We start from the raw sequence: 24,733 nt of genomic DNA on the forward strand, positions 1-24,733 counted from the left end.
TCGTTTCAGTTACCAACAATAGTTAAACAATGAGCAAGAATTTAGGTCCATTCTTTAGGTTCAACCAATTAATTAAAAAGGGCTACATAAAACTTGGATGTTTGTTTTGCCTCGATGCCGTCGATATAAATAAACGTATGACGTAACTTGTTTAGGCTATAGGCTATTACATGTACATACACATGTACGTATACAGTTATGTATACACAGCTGACGTTGAACTGCTGTGTGGAGTTATCATAATTTGATTGGTCTGAAATTTTGCTAATGCATATTCATGAAAACCCCGGCTCTTTCATCCACACCCGACAGCAAGGCCACCCAGACTGTCAATCAACGAAACATGTGTTTGTAAAAGGGTTGTGCACATCAGACTCAGAGACTGATAAATAGGATTGCTAAAGTTTTACTCATTTACCGATAAATCAAGCCCATAATGACACTGTGCAAATAGATCTTGTTGGTGACGTTAGAGCCCTCTGCTTGGCCAACTGATAGGAACTTTCACAGAAAGGTACACACACACGGGATCGAGAAAATGGCAACTGGGACCCAATGCTCAACTGTTACCATAACGCAGTGACGGCCATATGCAGTGACGGACATTCATTGAAAGTTCGAGGTGAGTCAACACATGCTGTTTACACATTTTGAAAAATGGCGGATTAAGTTTTCAGCTTGAAATTCATCCCGTAGGAGATGAACATTCCGAGCAGATGATGAATCAATATTGAATTGGTTTGTTCGATTATCCACACTGTTTCAGCTTTGGATGTTTGGTTATCTGTTTAACATTGTATGTGACACTTCCTCCACGGTGACACCGTGGAGGAAGGAAGAGTCTATTTTCCTTTGGGGTCACTGAGATTAGTTGTATACTTTTAGTATGAAATGGGGGTTCCATTATAGGATTGTCATTAAAATCGTGTCTTTGTTTGAGTCTCCTTTTTGTTGAGGAGAGGGTATTGTTCAAGTATCCTTTGTGTTTTCATGGAGGAATTTTGTACAGGGTGTTGCTGATGCATTCTTCAAATACTCACTAGATCCACGTTCTCAAGTTTAAGTATCCATGGAAATCAGGGAGCTTGTGGACAAATAATACCGTTGTTAGATGGAGAAGCATTTTAGTCCGCTGGCTCTTTTTCCCAATATAAGTCGAGTGTTTCATTGAATGAAATTGATACTCGTTGAGGAAACAGCTTGTAATGATCTGTGTTGCAGAAGTCAAACCTTTTTATTCATAACACAGATCATACAGAAAGGGATGTACATTTTAGCATTTCTTGTCCCATTTTTAAGTTGCTATTAACTGTTTTAGTTGCTTTTTTAGTTGCTATTATTATTAATTAACAAAGTCTGAGACCAAGACAAAGACCTACATGGCCATGCATGGGGAGACAGACTGAGACAGATTCGAAGGGGCTATACACTGTGGTTGTTTTGTGCATTTTTCTTCATCCAATGTTACTGTGGCTTATGATGCAGTTCGTGGTTGCGTGTTTATTGCCTTGCCTTCTTGACAACAACACAAATGAACCTATAATAAAACACAAATGTTGGAATTATGTTTGTGATTTGGTAATTTTTGCCGAGTGATAGTTGAATAGTCACACATTACACATGCTCAGTAAGCCAATACAAGGCTACGGATCCCTAATCACTAGCAAAGACCCTCATTTGCGACGCCACTCGTTGTCCCAAGTAGCCGTTGCCAATCGCACGGAATACATGTTGTTGTTTTATACGAATGCCGAATAATTAGCCATGAGCCATCCAACAAATAAGCATATCCATTTTCATGGGTGTAGAAGTGTTCTTTTGGCTTTAGACAACAAAAATATATTTTCCGTTAATATTTTTAATGACACTTCGATGGGTTTTTGCAGTATTGTACTGTGATCAGAGGTGCCAAATGTTGTATCAGTTTGCGGCATTACTTGCAGAGATATCGGAATTTAGGGGAATACTTCTTAAAATGAAGTAATTCGGGCAGGTAAAAAAAATAGTGCGGACTGGAGTGTCTGCTGGGTATAATACTAGAGCAGTTTAAGGCGCTGAGCACCAACGGTATATTGCTCAAAATAATTGTAAGCAGCTGAAAGCACACAAAGTAATGCAACAATGTTTTTTTCTTTCATTATTCTCTTGCAAATTCGATGACCGATTCAGCAAAAAGATTCACATGTTTGTTATTTTATGCCTATGTTGAGATACACCAAGTGAAAAAAATTGTCTTTGACAATAACCAAACGTGTTTAGTTTCTTTAAGGAAGGGTGGGGGTGGGCTCAGGAAATCGCTCTGGTATTTTCTGGACGAGTCCATACCTTCTTCTTCTAGACTGGAAGAAAGATAAACAGATTTATGCAACTTGCATTTAGTATGGTCAAGGGTGACTCCACCTTGTGGATCAAACACTTCAACTGCATAGATTAGATACAACACAGGCTCAGTTTGATCACGGCAACCAAATAGCAATATAATGGCTGTGTGTTTGAACATCTTCTTGAACTCCCAGCTCGTGTTTTTATTGGGGTTGTTAGACAAACAAGGCTTTAGATGATGAATAAAATTACACTCTCATAAGTTAGACACTTTACCATAATTGCTTTTGTCCCTCAGAGTGGATATTAATCCGTATGTGTCTCGTCCTGGGATTGATAGTGCATAATAACATAACCCATTGTTGATTCCTCATGCAGGCTTGTGATCAGTGATTAAGTTCACAAGCCACAGTACTTCACTTTCATTACCAGAAATATACAACAACAATAATCTTTTAAAATGTTGCATTTTATCAATTACTTGAAGTGATCACACAATGTTATAAAGTTTTATGCGTGACGTATCATAATTGTATCCCTTTGTGGAATATTTCTGAGTCAGTTTTATTTAAAATCCTTGTAACTTACCCGGCGTTCAACATTCGTTCAAATGTCATCAAGACATTCAAAATCGTCCGTTTCCCCCAATCCGCTCAAAAGTTTCTTTTTATCTGCTCGTGCGTTCATTTGCATTCATTTTTAGTGAATGTTAAACTTATTAAAATTGAATTACTTCATTTGACTGTTGAATGATGATTCAACGGAGCATTAACTTTCCCAAAAAAAATTGAATGGGATGGTTTTAAAATGAATTAGCCTTTTTGAGGTATGGTGGACACTATGTTCACCGTGTTATTTGGGTGTATGCAGACGAATCTCGTATTATCTTAAAAAGGCTTACGGGTTTTTGTTCAAATATGCCAGGAAAATCGGTAGTAAACTGTTATAACCGTTTGACACGTGGTTTGATACTGAGGTAAAGTTTCTGCATCCACGTTCCTCCAATCTTACCAACTCACCTTGAAAACTTATACCCACGTCTTTGCGTTTCATCGCACTCTCAATTTCACTGTTGGTTTTTGTTTACGGACGACATACCTATTTGGTTTAGTTTTCTAAACAAGCCTCCACAACAAGGTCTTTCAAAACATGACCCGAAGGAAAAAGGCATAGGCCCAATAATAAAACACTTAGACCGTAGCATGAAGACATAATTTTGAGCATTGGATGATAACAAAAAGAATGTTACGACTTTTAGGTCAAACGCCGAATTTGGTTGGAGTTCATGACGGAGTCAATCAAGAGAAATGTATTTTTGCATCTATCATTGCCGAGTTATGCCTCAGTGATTTTAATTTTTTACAGGACTCGGGGAGGTACTGGGTATATGGTGCTCACTCACATCAGTGTAAGGAGAAAAAACAAACACACAAAATTAATATCGTTGAGAAAGTTGTGTGAAGAATTAAAGAAAACTCTTCGAGAAATACTGTGGTATTGGGTGGAAATGTCACACCGTTAGCTATTTGTTTGCATTTGAATTGATCGTTTTACCTCTTCACTGCTGAGATACAACACACGCTTATTCAAAACTAAACAAAAGAAGTGTATTCAGAATGCAGTCAAGTATTATTCGGCTTTTTTGTTTTGTACAGGACATTTTTCTCGACAGCTATTGTTTAGGTAGAAAGATAGTTGAGAAAATTGACTACACAAAAATGAAACACCCACAAATTCTACCAGCCCTTCGGCACTGCCTGTCGCTACGTTACAGCCCATTGTGAAACCGTAATTCAATAATGTAATTTGAGACACTGTTGTATTCTATTCTTGTTTTGCAAGGTTGTTAACAATGTCATGACCTGTCACACTGTTTCCTAATTTTCCACAAGTAGGTGCTGGCAATCATTTGATATTTTGATAACCTACATTGTGCAGACAATAGGCTTCCATTTCGTTCTTTTAGTTGACATTGTATGAGAGTATAAAATGAATCTTCACTACCGTTTGGCATTCATGGAGGTTTCCTTCCTCCATGCTGTATTATGGTTTCACCATGGTGGTTCATTGCTCCATTACAGCATTGCTTCTTGTTAAAGGCACTGAACATTAGTGGTAATTATTACAAATAATTGTGAGCATAAAAACTTGATGGGTAATGACTTTAGAGTAAGGACAGAGAAATGAGCAATTGGGAACAGTGAGAAACGGCTCCCTCTGAATAACATAGTTCTAGAGGTTATTTCTCAAAAGACTTCTAAAGCGCTTTTATTTATAGGCATCTGAAAGCACACAAATTTCACCAACATGTCATTTCGTCATAATTATAGATTATAGCATCCAGGGGTAGAAACGTTTTGGAGTTCCGGGTGTGTGTTTGGCGGGAGGTCTTCAATAAACGGTTTTATGAATGATTGATTTATAAAAGATAACGGCCAACCACCACTGGTTTTTATGATGGCAACTCACAGCATAAAACAATAATCAGACACCCTCTCGACAGGTGTGAACCGGGCCATTGTTTAATTAAACAACATTTGTTTATTTCTTTTGGACATTGATGAGGTTAATGGGTCAAAGAGGTGGCCTAAATATTTACAACTTTGTGTTTGTTTTTCGTACACTCAATTACAAACACGTGTGTCAGATATTGTTCAATATCTTTTCTGACAGCTATTTTAGATGTCTTTTTTTCTTCTGGTTGTTCGGCATAATATCAAAAGCGGTGATTTAAACGCACAGAGGGGCCCATATGGTAAGTTTTGAGCAAGATTCGAGAGTTGGGCCACTTCTGTTTATCCTAACTTTTAAACTGATGAGTGATCTTCAGGTTCATCCAGGGTAGGATGTACAGCCATCCTCATTAACATGCAATTCGTTTCTATTCATTGCTGTTCTTGTTCATTACTGCATAAGATCTTATGTCATCTCTCCATTTTCTTCTAATTCTTTGTCTACCTATTCAGCCTTGTCCATGTCCTTGGTTGCCATGCTGTTTTTGTGCATACTGTTCCTGCATAAGATCTCATGACAATTTCCTCGGCATTATCGAAAGCGGTCCTACACTATATATAATCACGCAGAGAGGGGCCACTTTACAGTAAAGTAAACATGTGCCTAGATGTAGCCCGGACCTAAATGTAGCCCCAACCATGTACCTTTTGAGGCTACATTTAGGTCAGGCTACATTTAGGGCTGGGGCTACATTTAGGTGCCGCATCATCCCTCCATCTTCTTCTCCTTTTCCCCGTTCTTGGTTGCCACTCCATTAGTCTAGTTGTGCTTACAAGATAGACATCGTTAGGTAGGAACCGTACGCGTTTGCCACTGTGTGGTGTACCCTATAATGTTTTAAAATGAAAGATGAAAGAAAGGGGATCATAGACAACACCTGTATGGGCAAACCCAACTGTCGCTATTTCATCTTAATGTTATTCTGTTGTCTGTTCTTCAAGCAGCGTGTCCAGTCCACCTACTATCCTGTTTTACTGCTGTTTTCTTTAATAATTTCGGCACATATGGCCCCGTCTCTGATTTGGATGTGAAACATCTGCCAGACTTGGAAGTGAAACTCAATATAGACTGATCATTTATATATCTTAAATGTTGCCACCATTCTGTCAAGTTTCCTTCATGCATACATAACATACAAACGGAACACTGATTCTTATGCTGTGACCATGGGTTGTTACAAACATGCACCACAGTAAATGGTACTCAGTTGGTTGACACTGACTTTACAAAATACGACTTGATATTACAAATGTATCGGGGAAAATAGATAAGACATTGCACGTGGGAAGTTTACCCAATCCTTTGTAGGCCCATCGAATATCTCGTGCTTCCACCATGCGTCAGTTTAACCCATTTCAGGGTCATTTTGACACACACTCCGGGTCTAAAGCCCTTATCGCACTATAGTTGTTTCTCGGGAAACTCCCGGGAACTTTTGGTGAATCTTTTCACACAACAACAAAAACCTCCCGGGAATTTCCGGGAAATAATTAACCCTGCTCATGCTGGGGTAGCGTTAAGGGAGTTAACCACGCGGTAAAACGTTTTTTCCCTGTGAAAAGGCAGCTAGTGAGAACAAAAGCGGGTATACTTACCTTGACTTTGCGTCCACTGTGTTGAGACATCCGCATTTTTACTATATTTCCTGGGGTTCGCGATCGGAAGTCTGAAACGACTGGGATATTCCTGGGAATAGTACTCTTTAGCCCTTTTCACACTACAGAGCCATTTCCCGGGAAATAAACTCCCGGGAAAATCCCGGGAGTTGTAACCCCACCGCCACCCCAGCAACCGTTCTCACTATCCCAATTTGATAACTCCCGGGAGTACTATTTCCCAGGAATATGCACGGTCGTTTCACACTTACGATCAAACCCCAGGAAATGTGGTAAACAGGTCAGCCCATGCGGAAGTTACCAATGTTTGTGGACGGAAGTCCGTTCCACAATGCCACACGGCCGGCTGCAAAATCCTTGCCACATGCGACCCAAAATGGCTGCACATGTGTATTTGCGTGTTGTTGTACCAATATTTCTGTGATTACGGCGGAGAAGAAGTCTTGCAGTTCGGGGAAGACGTCGCTGACGGCTTGTCAGGAACACGATTGTTGTGACAGTGTTTTAAAGACATGCGGTATAACAATCGGATGGAATTTGTCGTGCGATTGACGGGTTTCATAGCACTTGCTGGAAGAATTGGTCAAAGGTCAATCTGGTGTACCAAGAAGAGCGATCACTGGTGGGAGCAAGTTGCTATTAGAAAATGCGGAAGGGAGCTCTCTACTCTGCGACAGCTTTTTTTTCTTTTGAGAACTGTAATTAAATGGACTTTTGTGTACGTGTTTTACCCAGAGGTTTTGTGTTGGCATTCATCTCAATTTTTGCCTGTTCACACTATAGTTATTTCCCGGGAAATTCCCGGGAACTTTTGGTTGATCTGTTCACACTACAAAAATACTCCCGGGAATTTCCCGGGAAATGACTTTTTTTCCCAGGAAATACTTAACCTTGCTCAGGGGCAGGGTTAAGGGATTCAACCCTGGGGTAAGGCCTAGTAATTTTCTGAATGGCATTTTCGAAGGATTGCATAATAATGTCCATGATGTTAGGGCCAAGGTAATTAAAGGTTTTATAGAAAAAATACCGCATGGTCGATTATGCGCAATCTGACAACAGCAGTAGAAAGAAAAAGAAGCAATCTTCCCTTCTAACATCAACAGTGCTGTTTTCCCATTGTGCGCAAAGAAAGAACACTGAATAGGCTTTAACCCTATATTGGCTAGCATTTTTCATGGCTTCAAAAGACTTTTAAATGTATGTTTTCTTCTTTTAAAATTTTTGTTTTGCAGGAGAACACTTGAAAAACAAAACTAGTATCCTACCGACCTATAGTCTTTTTTCCCAAGGTTTTCAGTTTTTTTCTGCAATGGGCAGGGGTCCGTTCATATCCAGCACGCAGGCAGTCAGCCAATTTTGAGAAAACTTTCCCGTTTCTTGTCGTCCCATCAAGTTGTTTTTGTACTTCATCATCGACCCAAAGAGCAACTAGTTTCGATATTTCATCGTCACTTCATCGGTCACTTTTACCCATCTTAAGTGAGGACAAATATTGAGCTAAAATATGTTTTAATGACAGCAATATTGATCGAATAGTACGCATGTACGCCAACGGCCTTGAGTAAGAAGAAATAATACACACGTGGTGTACACACGAGAGGGAAGCTTGCCACAGCCTTGTTCACGCAAAATATATTATTCGTTTCTTACTTCATCCATGTGGTCTTATTTTTTTAAATCATTTTTTTTTTGTTTTTAATTGCAGATTAAGTCACTTTTTTCGTACTTAAATGTAAACACTTTCAGAAAGAAAAAAACACAAAAGGGCTCATGTGACCGCGCGAATTATTTGGCGCGCTATTTGTGACGTCTGTGACCTTTCGAGATTATTGACGTCTCAACACAGTGAAAGCAAAAGGTGGGGTAAGTTAAACCCGCTTACGTTCTCACTAGCTGCTTTTCCCGGGAAAAACGTTTTTCCCCGGGGTTAACTCCTTTAACCCTACCCCTTAACTGGGTAAAGTATTTCCCGGGAAAATGTTATTTCCCGGGAATGTTTTTGTAGTGTGAACAGATCGACTAACATTTCGCGGGAATTTCCGGGGAAATACATGTAGTGTGAAAAGGGCTTTTGAGTTACCAACTTTGGATAGTGAGAACGGTTGCTGGGGTTAAAAACTGCCGGGACTTTACCTGGAGTTCGTGCGGGAAAGAGAACTTGTAACCAAATAATCGACTGTGCTCAACGAACCCGTTCTGACTCAATTTCAACACGGAAGTTTGTTTAGAATAGTGGTACCGTTATATAACAACAACTTCATATCATGAGGAGTGTGCTGTGGGGGTTGAACGATTTGATTGTAGCTTCTAACTAAAAGGCAGGTTCCATGGTTCCCCGTTAGCAGTGGATCAGTTGCTACATCAAAGTTTGCTACAAACGTTTTTTTAACGGTTAACATTTTGGGAAATGTAAAAGAGGAGCTGTGCCTTCCACACTATGGCGTAAAACCGCCAGCTTTAAAGGCACATGGACACCTTTCTAAACCAGTCTCCTCACTTGGTGTAGCTCATACATATGCATAAAATAACAAGCTCGTGAAAATTTGAGCTCAATTGGTCGACGCCTTTAATTCTAGACCTCAGCTGAAGTCTCGAATTCAATTCAAATATTTTAGTGAGAAATTACTTATTTCTCATAAAACTACGTTACTTCAGAGGGTGCCGTTTATCACAATGTATTATACATCAACCTCTCCCCATTACTCGTTACCAAGTAAGTTTTTATGCTTGTAATTATTTTGAGTAACTATCAATAGTGTCCACTGCCTTTAAGGTAGGGGGAGTTGATTCAAAAACTGGGTCATGGGTTGCACCGATGACATGATCTAAGTCATTGTGCATATTGACTCCCCTCAAATTCACAGCCCGGGGGTTTGTGCCCCATTATTACATTTCTAGTGTATAATAATGTGTGATAATGTTGAATCTGTATTTTTATTACGCGTTACCCATAATGTTGTGTAAAACCTATAGACCATGTGAACCTTGTTTACAATAAGTGTGACCTTGTATATTCTTTCAGTATTCTGGCAGGCATTGTACTACGCTGGTCCTATGGGAAAGTTGACATTTTGTGCCATAATTTCCACATAAAACCAAAAGTTATGAAAGTAAAAGCTGGACAAGTTTTGAGCTGTGCCTCCTTGAATCATATCAAAAGTTGATAAGAATTAGAAAGTGCAATCTCCATAAAATATACGATTTTATATTTTCTTCCATTGAGCTGTGTACAAATCATGCCTGCAGGAAGCCCAGGCTCTGTGGCTCTTTTGTAAACATGTGATGTCACAGATCACATCGTCTTAGGCGTAGCCTACTACACGTATACCAGAATTATCCATATTTATGTATCAAAACATACTTTACCACCAGTATCACTCACATTTTGTGTGTCAAGGGAAGGGTTGTCTTTGATCAACCCCAAACCATTTAAGGTTGATTAAGCCTTTCTTAACTCCAGTTAAACTAGGGCTATCTATTTGACTAATGTATCAAGGCTTTATTATAGGCCTGTCTTACAAGATTGACAAAATTGTGTAGCAAACAAGTGGTTTTGAATCCCTTAAAACAAAACAAAAAATTGAATAAAGCTATAATGAAACATTTAGAACAATCATTAAACAAGGGAATGTGAAATAATGCAGGGATCCGGCTCTTTTCTCATTCATTCGTCATTGCTTTAATTATTGAACTGAGACAAGTTGAACCAATTATAACCAATGACGTAATGTTTATTCATGGATATTACGGATATTACTCTCCTATCGACTACATTGAGAACACGACAGCTTACCGTAGTAAATTGACATGTGTTAATATCGATCATTTATGAACAGATTGTTATATATTTTCCAAATGCTCTGATTATCTGTTCAGATGGAAAAGCACCAGCCATTCGTCATCAATACGACCGGCCTTAAGACCAGCTTTTAAAAAAAAAGTATTTTAAAACGCCCTTTTTTTAAAGCAGAAACATGAGAGTCTGAAAACTGGTCAAAAACCACGTTTTGTTAAATAGAAACACACTGACTGGAATTACTGCATGAATGTTATGTGCAAAGTTATATATTAATAAACCGGTAGTTTAAAGCCAGGAATAAATGTATTTTGAATGAAATTCCCACATTCATCTAAAATTGTTTAATTGTGTTTGCATTTCTCTAATACATTGCAATTACCAACATGGGATAGTATACAAATATTGACTGCTTCGAGTGCTATGGTTAAAACTATGACTCCCGAGGTGATCCCCGGAGCGTTCTATTTTCCCGAGGCGAAGCCGAGGGGAAAAAAAACGCTACGGGGATCACCGAGGGAGTCATAGTTTTTAACCATTGCACGAGTAAAAGCAGTCAATATTTGTTTTATAACACCCCAAACATTTCTAATCACTGTACTATTATTATTAAATGACAGACCTGAATGCTACAATCCACGGACGACGCGAATACAGATTGCAAACACTTTTACTTACTGTGCTGCATGTAGTGTCGTGCAACCCGAAATGGTTACAGACTATTAATTTATCATCCTCGTACACGCAACGGACGTCTGGGTTCTGCACGCCGTGTGCTAGTCTTCGGACTAGCGCATGGCAAACCGACGCACTATCACACGGCCGTCGTCTAGCAAAACTAAGACATGTCATGTGACGCGCTCTAAACCAATGAGCAGGCAGAATACTTGCAAGGGGTGTTATAAACGTCGATATTGTATTTAATAATTGCATTGAATCGAATAGCATTGAATGATGGCCTTTGCGCGTTTGATGTGTCGCACAGTATTTTAGCTCGTCTGATTTTATAGATGACCAAGTTATTGTTTATTATTAATAACCGTTATTGACAACCTCTGTTATGTGTTATTCTCACTACTTTCAGATACTCAATTTTTCGTCTTTTGGGAACACCGTCTAAGTTTCATTTTGGATACAACGACGTCGCCGTCATGGACAATGCGACGACAGCGGGACAGACTCAGTCTACAGTGACATCATACGTTGGGATTGTCAACTCATCAGACAATTTAACGAATGTGACTGTATGGCCTGCTTGCTACCTAAACAAAGAAACCCCAAAGACAAAGGAACTTTTGAAAGGTATGCCTTATATAGATAGAACTGTAAATGGGCGTCAGACAGACAGATGAAAGAAGCGCTTTCGATATTTACCAACGAATTGAGTGTTTCTATTCACTCGAATGATTTCGAACTGTCTCTAGCTACTGGGAAACCTCGGTGGTCTAGTTGGTATGACCATGGTATGACACGGTCGTGGGTTCGAATCCCATCCGATTAATTCGCTGGGATTGTTTTCAAGGACTCGAGAAAGAACTGAGCACACAGTGTGAACACACATCGTTGTGCATTATTATGGGGTAAAACCAAAATGAGCATTCTTTTTCCCCGATGCAAATTTAACATCTATTAAGAGTGTTTCTCTTTATTATCATATGCGCTTTTTAAACAGAGGGAACTTTTAAATTTGTGGAGATGATATTCAAACAAGGAGAAGGAAACCGGTGACTTTTTAAAAACTATTTCTCTATTTTCTTTTTTGACTTCAGTAATAATACAGAGTCCTGCCCACATTGCCGTCATGCTCTCAGCCCTACTCTTAGTGTTCTGCACTCTGGTGATGTACATTGAGGGACAGATGTACATTCTTAAGAAAATCCCAGGAAGACGAAAGGTTCACCTGTCATTTATATTCAGTTTATACCCAGTGAGTATAATGTTATTCTATTTATAACCAGAAAGTGTTTTGTTATATTTTATACCCAGTATTTATTGTGTTATTCAGTATATACCAAGCAAGTATTTTATTATTATTTTCAGTGTTTATTTTGTTACTTAATTTATACCCAGTGACTTTTTATACCCAGAGAGCTTTGGCTCCCATCGAGGACAAGAAACTCAGGGTGGTGATAGAAAAAAATATGACCCAATTTTTTCAAAATGATTTCTGATGGACGAAACGTTTTCAGATGGGCCCTTTTCATAAACGATAGCTTAGGATTTGGCGTCCGGCTAAAGCTCCGTCCACCTGTTTGATACCCCGTACAAAAAAAACCGCTCGTTTTTCAAAGTAACTGACGGAACCGAAGCCAGAGCCACAGCCGAAAGTACTGCCGTGATTTCAAAAGGGGAACAGAACATCTAAAAACTTTCTTCTTTTCCATTGTTATGAGTCACAAAACGTTTATGCGTCCTTACTGTTGTAATGTTATTTGGCTGACCTATTTTAACATGTGTTAATAGTTTTAACTTTTTCTACAGGTGTTTTCAGCGACATCGTTATGTGGCTTTTTTATTCCGAAGGCACACATAGTTGCCAAGTTTACGTCTGAAATGTAAGTTTTTATAGTGCTCATAACTATGTTTTATTAATGTCCGTAATATACTTTAAAGGGAAGGTACACGTTTGGTTATTACTCAAAACAAATATTTACTTCAAAACTGACTTGGTAACGAGCATTGGAGAGCAGTTGATAGTATAAAACATTGTGGAAAACGACTCCCTCTGAAGTAACGAGCTAGAAGGCTTTTATACCTATCTGAAAGCACACAAATTCGTCAAACAAGGGTGTTTTTGTTTCCTCGTTTTCTCGCAATTTCGATGACCGATTGAGCGCAAATTTTCACAGGCTTGTTACGTTATGCTTGGATACACCAAGTGAGAAGACTGGTCTTTGACAATATTACCAAACGTGTACCCTCCCTTTAATATTGTATGTTTCTAAAATTGTGGCATCAGAAGATTAACTTGATAGTTTAGGTAATTTAGTTTACTTTTTTGAAATCCATCAGGGTTATTTTTGTTTCATCTCTCCTATGTGCATGTTTATGTTTTCTTTATCGTTCTAAATTTTGTATTTTGCATTTTTACCTGTGAAATTAATTAATGAAATGAATTGAAATAAATGAAAGTGAAAGTGCACCAAGGTTTTCCAAAGACACATTTAAAACACAATTGCTGCGTATGGTGTGCTTTCAGATGCATGAGTCTGAAGTATTTTTTTATATTCACAGTTTTGGGGTGAATTAATTAGTTCACAAAAATGCGCATTGTTTTTAAATTGAAATTTGTAATTATTAAATGTGTAAAAGGTGAAGTTTAAAAAGGCATTCGACGCCATTCATCATTTTCATCAGAGGCAGCAAAATCACGGAACCTTTCAAATAATACGCCTAGTTTTTGGTATAATTATCAATTCGAACAACAAACCTGTGTAAAAACATGGAGGAAGGAAGAGTAAAACGAGTGCGCATAATTATTTTCGTAAAAAAACCCGTAAGTTGTTGCTCTATAGGTCTCTCCATTCGCAAGTGCATAGCAAGTGAAATATGATGACGAATATAAAAGCCAATCACGTAGTTTTAGGTCAAACTAATAACCACTAATATAGCTAGCAACAGGCCTACTCTTGATCTATTGCACCTTTTGACCCCTTTTTAACGTTGGTATTTTATATTGTGTGTTTTTATGTGAGCAAAAAAAAATGCCAAATGAATTTCCCAAGCACAATTGTATTGTATTGTATCATATGTGTTTCCATGCTACAGGTTTCGGGGAGGATTAAGACAAGCCTTGATTTCACTGAATTGCTTTAATTATTAAACACTGTTTATGTTGCTAGGCCTACTCTTTATAACTACTTTATTTTTTTTTTCAGTTGCGTTTTAGATGTGCAACTCGTAGGCTTTGTATAGTTTTTACTGTGTTCACATTGTTAAGAGTAAAGATATCCATCTGAGCATGTTGCATGGACAGACGTGATAATGATCACTGTTGCTAATAATAACACTGTACACAATTTGAAAATCATACATTTTGGAAGACCATAATATTTTAGTAGTAAGAATTTTATTTCACTTTAAAAATACAAAACTTCATTTTTTCCTCTAAACTTTCTAGTTGGCTCTCGCTGGTGCTATTCCAGTTTGTATTATTAGTAAGCGAGTACTTTGGGAGCAGGGAAAAGATGTTAAATAGTCTACATGGCGTTAAGATTCCCTTAGCTGGTCCTCCGTGTCTCTGCTGTTGCTGTTGTTGTCTCCCATCGGTGCTTATCAGCGGGTGAGTTAAGATTGGTCATCTTTGTTTGGGGTTACAGGTTATCGATGTTATCATGTCAATTATATTGGTCTAACAATGGGTTTTATAACCTTCTTTATGTTCTGAGTGTTTCTCCTTGAACCTTTTGCGTCACCATATGGACGTGTTAAAAGCACTGGACACCTTGGTAATTGTCAAACACCAGTCTTCTCACTCGGTGTATCTCAACATATGCATTAAATAACAAACCTGGGGAAAAATTGAACTCAATTGGTCGTCGAAGTTGCAAGAGAAAAATGGAAGGAAAAAACACCCTTGTCGCACAAGTGGTGTCACATGAGTGGTGTGCTTTCATATGCTTGAATTCGAGACCTCAGCTGAGGTCTCCAATTCAATTCAATTTGTTACACTGAGAAATTAAGTTATTTCTCAAAAACGACAGGATTTCATCAGAGGGTGCCGTTTCTCACAATGTTTGATACTATCCACAGCTCACCATTGCACGTTACCAAGTAAGTTTTTATGCTCACAATTAGTTTGAGTAATTACCAGTGTTCATTGCCTTTGAAGATGGTGAAAATACAGTTTTGTGGCATGCACGACATCCACCATGTCCCCACAACCCATCGCTTCACACTCATTTTTGTCTTATACCGCCCTCTATTGTTGACTGAATTTTTTCGTGGATTCAATTTCTACTTCTATTTTGAATGTATTTGACCCTCAGCAAGAATGTGGACACTTTCGTTCGAAGAGTGAAGATTCTGGTTCTACAGGTTGCAGTTCTACGTCCCATCATGTGGTTCATCGCAATCATTCTATGGATTAATGGCAATTATACCGAAGGAGCGGTAAGACCATTATTAAGAAAGATTATTTCCATTGGACACGTCTGAATCACGTCAAAATATTAATGTTTATGTTTCCCGTTGGTATGTCAGATTTGTCATAACTACTTTCGGATGTTGGACGTGTGTAAAGGATCTCTTTTTGCATGATATTGAAGGGCAAATTTTTTCTTTTTCTAAGCATGTTGACGATTTAGGCCAGCAAAGAACAGAGCATGATGAAGAGTTCTGTAAAGTTCTGGAATCCTTACACAACTACTTTTTGATATACAAAATAAATAAATAGAGAAAAATACCGAATATCCCGGCTCTCGATTTCACGAAGCGCTAAAATTGTTCCTATAATATGAACCGTTTTAAGGTGTGTTAAATCAAACATTGAGAGACAATGACTTGGCTGTACGACTTTCGACTGACCACTAAATTTACGCTTGTTGTTCTACAGTATTGAAATTACAGCCAACAGTAAAACTTAGCCACAGATACAGACCTATCAACTTGAAGCCAAAATTATAATTTCCCATAACTTGTCTCTTACTACATGCAGTTATCCTTCGGGGATGCGTACCCCTACATGGCTGTTATTTCTGTGGTATCCAACATGGCCGGTCTTCAAGCTCTGGTCACCCTCTTCAAGATATCTCAGGATCCACTGTCGTCTTACAGGATAAAACCCAAGTTTTTTACCGTGCAGTTCACGTTGATTATCACCAGCGTACAGTCCCTGGTCACCGGGACGCTAGCAAAGTTTGGCGTTATCAAATGTTTGGGCCCATTCAACCCAAGGGTTAACGAAAAATGTAAGTCACTAAAATTTATCATCTTTTGTTTAAAATGTCATTATTATTCAAAGTGCACCAATGTAAAGCATCACTACATTAAAAAAAACACCATTAATTTTGGGCAAATTACGTACAAATTGAGCCAAACAAAACAACCCTACAGTATCATTCACATGAGGCCTAAGTCCCACCAGGTCCTGCACCAACCAAGCTAGTACGATGGCATAAAGGTGCGTCTAAAGAGTGTAACAATTATGTAAATATCACACATTCTAAACAGTGTCTTGTGATCGCATAACCGTATTCGTAACTTGTGACCTCACCTCGAAAGGTTCTGACAAGTTTTCGATCATTCTCTTCCCCACTTAACAGTGATCATCAACTTTGCCGTCATCGTGGAGATGTTCTTCTTTATGATACTTGCCGCTTGGTGGTACCGTCGAGTCGAAGGCAACGTGGACCACGACCTACTGGAACGGCAGTCGTATAAGAGGCTGTCTCGGGCCTCTTACAAGAAGAACCCTGCTGAACAGATCATTCTAAGGGACGTAGAGCCAACCAAAGGCGAGATATCCCTACACTCATCATCACCGAATAACAATGACGTGCCAACAGATGATGGTATCTGGCGGCAACGCCGGGAGTCCAATGGGAAAGTTGACGTGAAGAACACGCGGTCAACGTCTGCTGCAGTGACGCACTCCACTCAAAAGGCGGGAAAACCTCACAAAGACTTCCAAAAGGAACCACTGTTGACGAGTACCAGTATGACTGATGAAAAGGCTGCCAGTGACGTCATTGTATCACCTTCAACATTTCCGATCGACGAATTTGCGTCTTCCAGGGAAACTGACGTATGATACTTTCGAGTCTAAGAACTAAAACGTTACGAGTTTCTTATTTTGTATTTTAGTTTATATCTGTGTGTTGTTTCATTGCGTAATACGGAGCTGCACTTGCAAGTATTATATGATGCATCTGGAGTTAGTGATGGTCATACCTGCTGACCATTGTAGTCGGGTCAGCTATAAATTCAGCCAACACCACTGTGGCTGAATGCATTTTTTTTAATTATTTTGTTTTTAAATAATTGTATAGTTTCAGTTTAAAATGCAACCCAAAGAAACGTAATTTTGGTGAATTTTTGAGGTTACCGATGGTCAAACTATAAAGATTCCAGAGTAGAGCCCCGGTGACGATATTTTGACGGTGGGGTATTGATGGTGCGTTTAATTGCACAAGAAGGCAAATCGTCTTTAGTCGCTACTTTTATGTAGTTCATGTAGTTGCTTAACCCCGTTGTATGAAGTTACAACTGCTACAAGTCGGCCCAACTACTACGGCGCAAGTGTGAAATATTGACTAAGACACACAATGCAGTGGTATTTTTTATTGAGCAACAATTTTACCAAATTAATGGTAGCCTGAACATCTCACGTCATTCTTCGAGGCTCGTGAATAACGCCAGAGACAGGTTCACCCGAGTAATCACCGCGGGGTAGACCCAGGGAAGCTAAACGAATGCACCCTCTCAGACACCCGCATTTTGTCCTTGCTCTATGATTTATCCAATGGTATCATTGTACACAAAGGAATCACTGGATCTGAATAGCTGGTATCTGTCTTTAGACATAAGGGGCCCAGTCTACTTGGAGTGGTTCGCTCGTCCCCAGCGGCCAGTCTATCCAGTCAAAACCTTTGGCTAAAGCAAAGCGCTGGGGACGAGCGAATTTGAGTGGCCGCAATAATTCGGTAGCGCCCTCTGTTGTTGTCAGGGATAGGCCCTTTTGAAATAAAGGGATAGACTATTTTATTTAAAAGTTTATTTTAATTATGACATAAGATGTATACTATATTATAGTATTGATATGATTAAAATGTTATCACCGTAGTATAATTCAATAAAAAAAATCAGTTTTTAAAAGTGATATATAGAATCATAACAGAGCAACGATGGCGAGACCAACAACGGTGTTATTTTGAGAACTTGCCTTTGATACAACCGTGGGACGGCGATGAGTACACGGAGGTGGAAATTAGTAACCAGACATTTTCATTTGGTGGAAGAAGGGGAAAAGCGAGGGAGGCAACCGCCATGGGGTGCCCTCATGGGTGGTGGTTAGGTACACACTCAAATCGAGGACTCATAACAGGAAGAACGGGGTTCTCGGTTGGTGAAGGTCCCCATTTTGGAAAGTGTATATCAAAACCAATGGGAGACAAAAACAAACGAGGAAGGACCATCCCCTGTGGCAGGTGTTTACGCTAAGCTTTCATTCAAATGTGATGTCCTGGGTTGACAGTATTTACAATTATATGTGCACATTGTATATTACGGATGACATCGACAATTATCAACTCGAGCAAAGTCGCTTACTCTAGAGTAGGGTGGGGCCGTGGTGCTCCAAGATCGTCGGCAATTATTTTGGCTCTTCCAACGTTCCTCATATACCCACACAAAGTGATTACTCTACGCAAAGGAAAAAGCGAACATGACATAAAAATATAACTTCTAGAAGCCAATACCACTAGATGACTGGGAAATTAACATGGGCTGATGGAGGTTGATTCAAAAGAGGTCGCTATCAGAGGCAGTTCGATTTTGCCGTATGGGGGGGGGGGCATAGAATCTCCTGTCACACACACAGTTATCTTGTAATTAATGTGGCACTGATCTTAAGGGACATTTTACTGTGACATAATTCTCACAGAAAATCAAGAGTATACAAATAATATAAACAAATCAGACAGTTGCAATTGCCACAAAAATACAAAAATTCATTGATGTTCGATTGGGCTGCGTACAACTTCCCCCATGTCTGATCCAGGAAGTCTTTGCACATCACAGGTTGGTCTAATGGTATACAAAGTTGACTAGGGCAAAAAGGTTTTACAAATGGGCTACAATTTTTCCTAGTTGTTGGGAAACGATGAGTCCTCATCACGAGAAAGTAATTTGGTCATGTTTTCAGCGAATATATACCTTTTGGATTTGAAACGGAACCGTTAGATTGAAGTTTAATACATATGTATTAAAACAATAAAACTAGAACGTGTGAACATTTCATTTCAAAGGGTGGTGTAGATTATTGCCGAAAATCCGGAGTGATTTAGTCTACGCATGGAAGACTAATTCATATAAGGAACACGTTGCCTTGGATCGGTCGAGTTGGTCTTTGAAAAGCGTTTGTTATAAAATGCATATGGATAGAAAGATCTTTTAAAAGTAGAATACAATGATCCACACAAATGCCTCTAAATTGCATGGTTTTCCTTTTACCTCGTCGACTAACACGGTCGGCCATTTATGGGAGTCAAATTTTTGACTCCCATATAAATGGCCGACCGTGTTAGTCCGCAGAGTAAAAGGGAAACCACGCAATTTTGAGGCAAATTTGTGTGGATCATTGTATTCTACTTTTAAAACATCTTTCTATCCATATGCATTTTATACAAACGCTTTTTATAGACCAACTCGTCCGATCCAAGGCAACATGTTCCTTTAAGAATACACAATCTGAGAAAAGTTTCTGACAGTAACGTTTCTCAAATTCAAATTTTTGGGGATAAACACTGACATATTTTTCCATAACCACATAACTTCGAAGTGAAACAATTCTTAAAATGCTTTGTGTCTATCGAAAGCTGCTGTAAGTTTTGATTGCCATTAATTTTAGAACTGAGGTAACCAGATGTATCATATTCAAGATATTGTTAGAAACTCATTTTGCATAAGCTAATGTTCTGTTTGTTTGTTTTGTTCTGTTCCATAAGGCTATTTGGTCGCGTATTTGTGTTATGTAAGTAAAGCGCCTGTGTGATTAAGTGCTATATAAATATATTACGTATTATGAATATAACTGATCAGCCAGGCAATTCAATCATTGTATGTATACAATGACCAGTTTTGGCTAAGTCTTACTGCATAAAACCATTGCCAAGTGAGGCACATGGACCCAAATCTATAACCAGTATTTGCGATTTATTGTAAAACAACCCATTCAAACATAACCATTGTAAATCAAACTTATTTTCATGTGTTAACATATGCGGGGAACAGGATACCATTAAATTTATATGAGTGTATGAAAGTTAAAGGGTAGGTTTGGTTTGGTAATGACTCGCTGAACATTAATTGTAAAACTTGATACAGCAGCTTTGGGTAGTCATGGAGCAATTAGTTTATTGCTTCATGGGATAGTAGAATTAATTTGGAGAAATTTCTCACTTGAAGTACTGCAGTTATGGAAACAACAGGTATCAATTTTTATCCGCACAAATTTGAATCTGTGAAGCGTTACTGCAGTACCGCTTCTCATTATTATAGTGTATTATAGTTGCAGATTCTTCCTGTGTGGACATAACCGCTCCCGATTTTCGGCAATCACAAGATACCATGAAATGGGATTTTCACAGGTAATTTTTTTGCTAAAAGTAGTTAATGGCCTGACGTTTCGACGCTAGCAGAGTCTTTCTCGAAGGCTAAAGGTAAAATGTTTGTTAAATACATCTACAAATATAGGATTGAAACAAAAAGTGCATATAGTCCCTTTAATGTGGTACATGAATGATTATAATGTTCATTATTTTCCTATCCGCATAGTATCATGCAGTGACTGCGTGTACTTGCGACAATGTTGAAGCTACGTCGTATCGGGCGATGATTGAACCATAGTGACCTACATTACAAGGTCATAAATATTGACAGAATGATGTGACGTATGATTACATTTGCAACAGTTGTTGCACACATCGCGTCACACTCGACGACATAGACTCAAAGGGAACAAAGGGTCAAAGAACAAAGGTTGAAGGCTAATATGATATGAAGATAAGTTGGGTTTTACTGTTTACAGGAAATATTTATAACAAATAAATAAACTGACGCATATTCAACTGTACAATAATTCAACAATTATCTGCCTAGACAGGCGCTATCGTTGATCCATTCATTTAGTACTTTTTTGTAAACATGGAAATAAAATGCAGTTAGATAAGCGTTTTAATTGGTTTAATAACTGTTTTTCTTGAAGTAGCTAAAACTTGAAAAGGTTAAACAATAGTATAATCTATGACGTTTGAAGGCTCTGGACACTATTGGTAAATTCTCAAAATAATTGTTAGTATAAGAAGTGACTTGGTAACGAGTAATGGAGAGCTGTTGATAGTGTAAAACATTGTGAGAAACGGCTCCCGATTAAGTAACGTAGTTTTTGAGAAAGAAGTAGTTTCTCAGTAAAGTATTTTAATTTGTTTCGAGACCTTACGCTTGAGGTCCCGTAATCAAGTATCTGAACGCACACAACTTCGTGTGACAATGATGTTTTTTCTCCCATTACTATCTGCCAACTTCGACGACCAAATGAGCTCAAACTTTCACTGGTTTGTTATTTTGTGCATATGTTGAGATACACCAAGTAAAGAAGACTGGTCTTTGACAATTACCAATATTGTCCAGTTTCTTTAAAGACTTACATTGACAGTCACCTTTAGGCGGATTTTCTAATCAGATGGTCTGATTCAAAACTCATGAATTCAAATTCACATTGAAATTGTTTGGCAGAACCAGACATTTCTCGTGGTTTAATTTCTCAGCCCCCGCCCCCCCCCCCACACACACAAAGAACCTGGTCACTGCACATGTCATCGTGATAAAAAAAAAACATTCTCAAATATCTTTGTACTTCGGTGTTACCAAGTTTGAATCAGTATTTTAAGGTTTTTAAACACAAACATTTTGGGACAAAAATGTACATGTAGATCGACCTTATCGGTTAAGGTTCAATTTTATGGCCCAATTTCGTGGCTTACCGAATTTCATGGCAAGCAGAGCCATGGTATGTATCAGTGGTCGGATTTCCCCCTCCGTCATTACAGGTGTGATTCTGTACTCTTCAATAAAGCTCAGTGTCATCATGGCTTACTTGGGTTATTACAAAACGTGAATTAAAGGCACTCGACACTATTGGTAATTACTCTAAATATTCGTGTGCACAAAAACTCACTTGGTAACGCGCAATGGAGACCTGTTGATATTATGAAACATTGTGAGAAACGGTTCCCTCTGAAGTAACGTACAAAAATGTAACTTTTGTTAACTCAAACATTAAAATACTTCAAGCTGGTCTGATTCAAAACTCGTGAATTCAAAGTCACACCAGACATTTCTCATGGTTTAATTCCTCAATTGCCCAAGACTGTCGTTGCACTAGATGTCTCCGCGTGAAATAAAACAGGGGAACTCTTCATATTATTATTCTCAAAGTGCCCTTTTTAGGCATCTGAAAGCACACACAATTGTGCAACAAAGGTGTTTTTCTGCATGCCATTATTCTCTTGCAAATTTGATGACCAATATTGAGTCCACATTTTCACAGACTCTGTTATTTATGCTTATGTTAAGATACACCAAGTTTGACTTACTGGTGTTTGACAACTACCAAAGGTTTCGTGCCGTCGATTTCACAAAACTCTTCCTAACTTACGACTAATCTTAGGACTTAGGACGAGACCCAACCCTGCACTGTAGCATGCAGACCTTAAAATTAATCCTAAGTTAAGACGAGTTACTCTTCCTAACTCGAGATAAGACGAGTCCTTACTCTTTGTGAAATCGACGGCAGTGCCTTTAACACCGATGATATCTTTGTGTGGACAACCTTTCCATGAACTCAGACGGACGACCATGTAAAAGGGAGTTCGTTATTTTTGATGCAATTTCATCGCTTTTTTACCAACATCAAGATTGTCTATATCGTCGACAACTAAGGTTAACATTTTCAGACTGAATAAAGTTTTACTGCAGAGGATAACTAAACTGAAGGTTGTTGCTTACTCCTCACGTATACTCATCACCTTAATAAAGCACAGTTTCCACACAAAAGTGAGTTTTGAAACCACACAAAATCCAAACAGTTTGCACTCTAACATTGCCAAATGACACAGAATTATTTAAGCTTGTTTATCATTTAATAGCAAGCTATGACATGCTTTTGTTTGACAAATTGTTTATAGTCTAGGGACAACCATTGTTTGGTGAAGGTCAGATGCTCTTGATCATCGTAGTTGTGACAGCTTTGTGTATTGCTTTGTATGGCGTGACTAGTTTTGACGATTACATCTAATTCAAAAATAGGTATGAACCAAGCCTTTTAAGAACTTCGTGTTTTGATTTTCAGTAGACCTGTCTGAATTTTGGCTGGGGTCAAGTCATAAAGATAGACTTTCTTCGTCTCTAATTCCGACGATGAAATTGGCATGTTAATTTTTAGATGTGACTGACATGAACAAATAACTATCACAGGAAACAATGGTTAACCACGTCATTGGTTTTTGTTTACAGTAAACAACAATTTCCACACAGTGAGTCAATAAACACCATATACAATTGCAACCAACCTGTGAAAATACTCCATCACTTTCTGTGGTCACGTTTGAAAACGCCAAAAGATAATAGCTTATGTTTTTATAAGGATGCCGTGTAATTGTTTGCAGCAGTAGTAAGTATGGTATTTACCCTGGGACAAGAGCCCCAGAATCTGAGCCCAAATGCATTTCTCTGCATTACAATCTATTTTATGGAAATGACACATAGACTGATTAATATCAATTTTTGATATGACGAAAAGGGACATCTGTTATTTTAATAACTCTTGGAAAATATGACACAAACTGTATAAGCTTTTCCGTTGACCAGAAATGCTGTTTATTGCCTGTAAGATTGGCCAGGGAATGCAACATGAAAAACTATTTTATAAACGAGGTTAAAAGACCAATATTTCGTTGACTTTGACATTTTTCAGAAATAACTATTATTAGCGGACTTGTGATGGCCTGAAAAACGAGCTTTCATGTTGAAAATAATATATTTTGACAGTTACAATTTGTAATTTACTTTTAATCGATTATTTGAAATGGTAAAGTTAGTTTCTTAGTTCGCAAGACACTATAAAACTGTATTATTTTACACATGATCAATACGAAATAACAGAAAGCAATTACCTTCGCAAAATTGAAAACAGAAAACTGGAAAACAGAGCAGAAAAAACACATAATCACACTAATTTTTTTCAAAGAATTGCGGAAACTGACCATCCACTTCATAATTGTTTTTAAATTAAAATTGAATCAAACTTCCACAATGGACAGCTTGAACCTTCAAAACAATAATATTGACATTGATACACACTTGACTTAACCATTTTCCTGTTGCATCATTATACAAACAAGAAATAACTAATTACATCATTGTCCTAAACAGTAAACAAAACGTGCTTGTTATAAGCGGTGTCACATTTTGTTATGAACTGTCACGTTACTATTAATGGAATAAGTAAAACCCATCAGTTGAATTTAATTGTCATATTCCTAAAGGGAAACATCTAATATCCAGATAATCTCACCACAGCAAACACAAAATCTTTAGCTTTATGGATGGTCAAAGATAATTTAGTTTTTAGATGGAGGATCAGTGGCGTAACTCGAGGTGGGGGTTGAGGGGGTGGGGGTTGCATGTACCTCCGATTAATGCCCGTGCACCCCCCCCCCCCCCCGCTTCCTCCGCGATGCCCCTCTTCCCACAGGGAGGGGGGATG

The 24,733-nt window shown here is 38.4% G+C and overlaps 1 protein-coding gene across 1 annotated transcript; it reads left to right on the forward strand.

Moving 5' to 3' along the window:
* Positions 1–319: 319 nt before the first annotated feature.
* On the forward strand, positions 320–17,629 carry LOC117298253 (organic solute transporter subunit alpha-like). Its single transcript, XM_033781393.1, has 8 exons — positions 320–622; positions 11,333–11,550; positions 12,018–12,175; positions 12,730–12,803; positions 14,369–14,530; positions 15,237–15,360; positions 15,905–16,157; positions 16,512–17,629. The coding sequence occupies exons 2-8, from the start codon at positions 11,400–11,402 to the stop codon at positions 16,997–16,999; spliced, it is 1,410 nt and encodes a 469-aa protein (XP_033637284.1). The 5' UTR covers positions 320–622; positions 11,333–11,399; the 3' UTR covers positions 17,000–17,629.
* The last annotated feature ends 7,104 nt before the right edge of the window (positions 17,630–24,733 follow it).

The sequence above is a fragment of the Asterias rubens genome, chromosome 1 (assembly GCF_902459465.1).
Source record: "Asterias rubens chromosome 1, eAstRub1.3, whole genome shotgun sequence".
Classification (NCBI taxonomy): domain Eukaryota; kingdom Metazoa; phylum Echinodermata; class Asteroidea; order Forcipulatida; family Asteriidae; genus Asterias; species Asterias rubens.